Raw genomic sequence first — 2,755 nt, forward strand, 5'->3', positions numbered from 1 at the left:
AAAAAGACAAACACAGGCAAAGGTCCGTGGGAAAAAGGAAAGGCAAAAACAGCAAATGGGAAAACTACACAAAGACACTCCCAGGGACGCTCAGGAACATGGACAGGGACAAAAGGATCTGACAAGAGACGAGGGACGCACAGACATTAAATACACAAGGTAATGAGGTAACGAGGTAACGAGGTGACGAGAGGCAGGTGACAAGAGGGCAGGGAAGCAGGTGGAAAACACCAGGTAATCACAAGAAAGGGAAGACACAAGAAGTCAATCTAAAGACAGGACGAGACAAAACCCGACTTCAAAATAAAATAGGAAACAGGACATACAGACACTCAGGGGAACACGAGACAACACAAGACCGGGGAGAAAACACGACACAAACACAAGACAGGACCAACTACCTCAATGGACAATTATTCTTGTGAAGATCTGGACTCAAAGGGACAAACTGGGATGGATGGGTGGGGGGGTTGAGGTGTTGGGTACCTTTAATGTTGGTTAATTTAACATGGATAACACAGCCATATAATGTTTATACATATACGGTCCATTATGCGCTGTAGAAAATGCTAGATTGTTTATGGAAAATCAATAAAAATTGTTAAACAACAAATAAGACAAGACAGGACAACGAAACCAAAACGGGAATAAAAAACAAAGCAAAACCCCAAACCACCACACTACTGGCTTTAGAAAGAAAACTACTAAAGTGGGTTAGGGTTAGGGTTTTATACAGAGAAAGACAGAGAAAGACAGACTCAAAGGGTAGCACTTTAAAGAAAAAGTGTGAATGTGTAGTGTCAAAAGATCTGAAAATCGTGCAAAGACGGTCGTTGAGTAGCCACGAAAGGCAGCGCTAGATCGCCTTAATCAGTGAGAAGAAGAGTCCGAGGAGACGAAAGGTAACGTCTCTAAAAATAGAGTCGTGAAGGGTAGAGACACTGAGGGTGATCACCAAAGGAGCACTAACATGGACTAATTAGTGGGAAGGTAGTCTCAAGTTTACACTTGTGTTTTATCTGTTTTATGAATTTTTTTGAGGACAAGGAATAAGTATAAAGGTTGTGTAATACAGAGAAAGAAAGACTCGAAGGGTAACACTTTAAAGAAAAAGTGTGAATGTGTAGTGTTGAAAATAGACACGAAAGGCAGCGCTAGACGGCTACAGTGGTGCTCAAAAGTTTACATACACATACTTAAGTTGACTAAAAAGAGGAATAAAAAAATCATGTTTTGGAAATTATTTTAATACCTAAATAAAAAATGAGGTAAAATCAACTTAAGGACACCAATTTTCTTTGTGAATGAATAACATATTGTAAATAAATAAATGTTCTTATTTAAAATACAGGGGATAAGTATACATACCCTATGTAAATTCCCATAGAGGCAGGCAGATTTTATTATTAAAGGCCAGTTTTCCTGGATAGGTATTATGCATCCTGATAAAGTTCCCTTGGCCTTTAGAATTAAAATAGCCCCACATCTCACAACTCTTCACCATGCTTAGAGATAGGCATGGGTACTTTCTATAAATCATCTCTCAATGCAAATCAAACCAGGTATTAGCTAACTGAAATAAACCATGCCTATCTCTAAGCATGGTGAAGAGTAGTGATGAGGTGGGCTATTTAATCTAAAGGCCAAGGGAACTTATCAGGATGCATAATATCCTGAATCCAGGAAATAACTGGCCTTAATAATAAACATCTGCTGCCTCTATGGGAATTTACATAGGGGTATGTATACTTATGACCCCTGTATTTAAATAAGAACATGTATTATTTACAATACGTATTTCATTCACAAGAAAATTGGTGTCCTAAAGGTTGGATTTACCTCATTTTTAATTTAGGTTTTAAAATAAATTTCCAAAACATGATTTTTTTATTCCTCTTTTAGTCAACTTAAGCATGTGTATGTAAACTTTTGAGCACCACTGTAATTAGTGTGAAGGTAGTCCCAAGTGGGTTAGGGTTTTATCTCTCTTAATGTTTTTACTTTTAACTGTTTATACTTGTGTTTTATCTTTTAAAGATTTTGAGTAAAGCACTTTGAATTGTCCTGTTGCTGAAATGTGCTCTACAGATAAAGCTGCCTTGCCTTGGCTTGGCTACTGATAACTACAAAAGATAAGGTAAAAAAACCCCCGAAATGTCAGCTTTCCTTTTCTTGATGACGTCTTGTGTCTGTGTTTCAGTCCTTCCTCCGATACCAAACTGTGAGGCTGGTCACGTCAGGCCCGTGTTCTTGTCCAGGACCCCTTCCCACGGGGATGTCCTCCACGCCACCGTGGGTCAGCCGTTCCAGCTTTATGCCCAAGCACAGGCCCACCGTACCAGGTAATTATTTCAAACATGTGTCAGCCATGCCACCATCTTGGCTAAAGTAATAACTTCTGGCTGCAGATAAAAATACACTGCGTTTATTTTGTCTTCTATACTGTATTCTTGCTAAAACTGATGCTGGATATTTCAATTTCCTTGCGGGAGTCATCCCAAAATAAAAAGGAAAGTCTAAGACTAATAAGAAGGAATGTAGATTAGATTAGATTAGATTAGATTATACTTTATTCATCACACAAATTTCCTTGTTACAGCAGCACATTCTTCAATAACAGCAAAACAAACAAACAAGTAAACACACAAGAAAAACAGGCAATCAATAGAAAATGAGTAGAAGGTAGACTGAAAGTAAAGTGGCGTCTAATAAAGGTTTTGTAAAGTGCGGTTGCCATGATACAAGAAACAATATT

At 38.2% G+C, this 2,755-nt stretch overlaps 1 protein-coding gene across 1 annotated transcript in view; it reads left to right on the forward strand.

Moving 5' to 3' along the window:
* The window catches only part of LOC116685777 (uncharacterized), a 26,234-nt gene that overhangs the window by 9,954 nt on the left and 13,525 nt on the right, over positions 1-2,755 (forward strand). The window contains exon 6 of the mRNA XM_032510707.1: positions 2,201-2,342. Coding sequence (XP_032366598.1) covers positions 2,201-2,342 — 142 coding nt within the window. The remainder of the gene's footprint in view (positions 1-2,200; positions 2,343-2,755) is intronic.

This window comes from Etheostoma spectabile, unplaced genomic scaffold (assembly GCF_008692095.1).
Source record: "Etheostoma spectabile isolate EspeVRDwgs_2016 unplaced genomic scaffold, UIUC_Espe_1.0 scaffold270, whole genome shotgun sequence".
Taxonomy (NCBI): domain Eukaryota; kingdom Metazoa; phylum Chordata; class Actinopteri; order Perciformes; family Percidae; genus Etheostoma; species Etheostoma spectabile.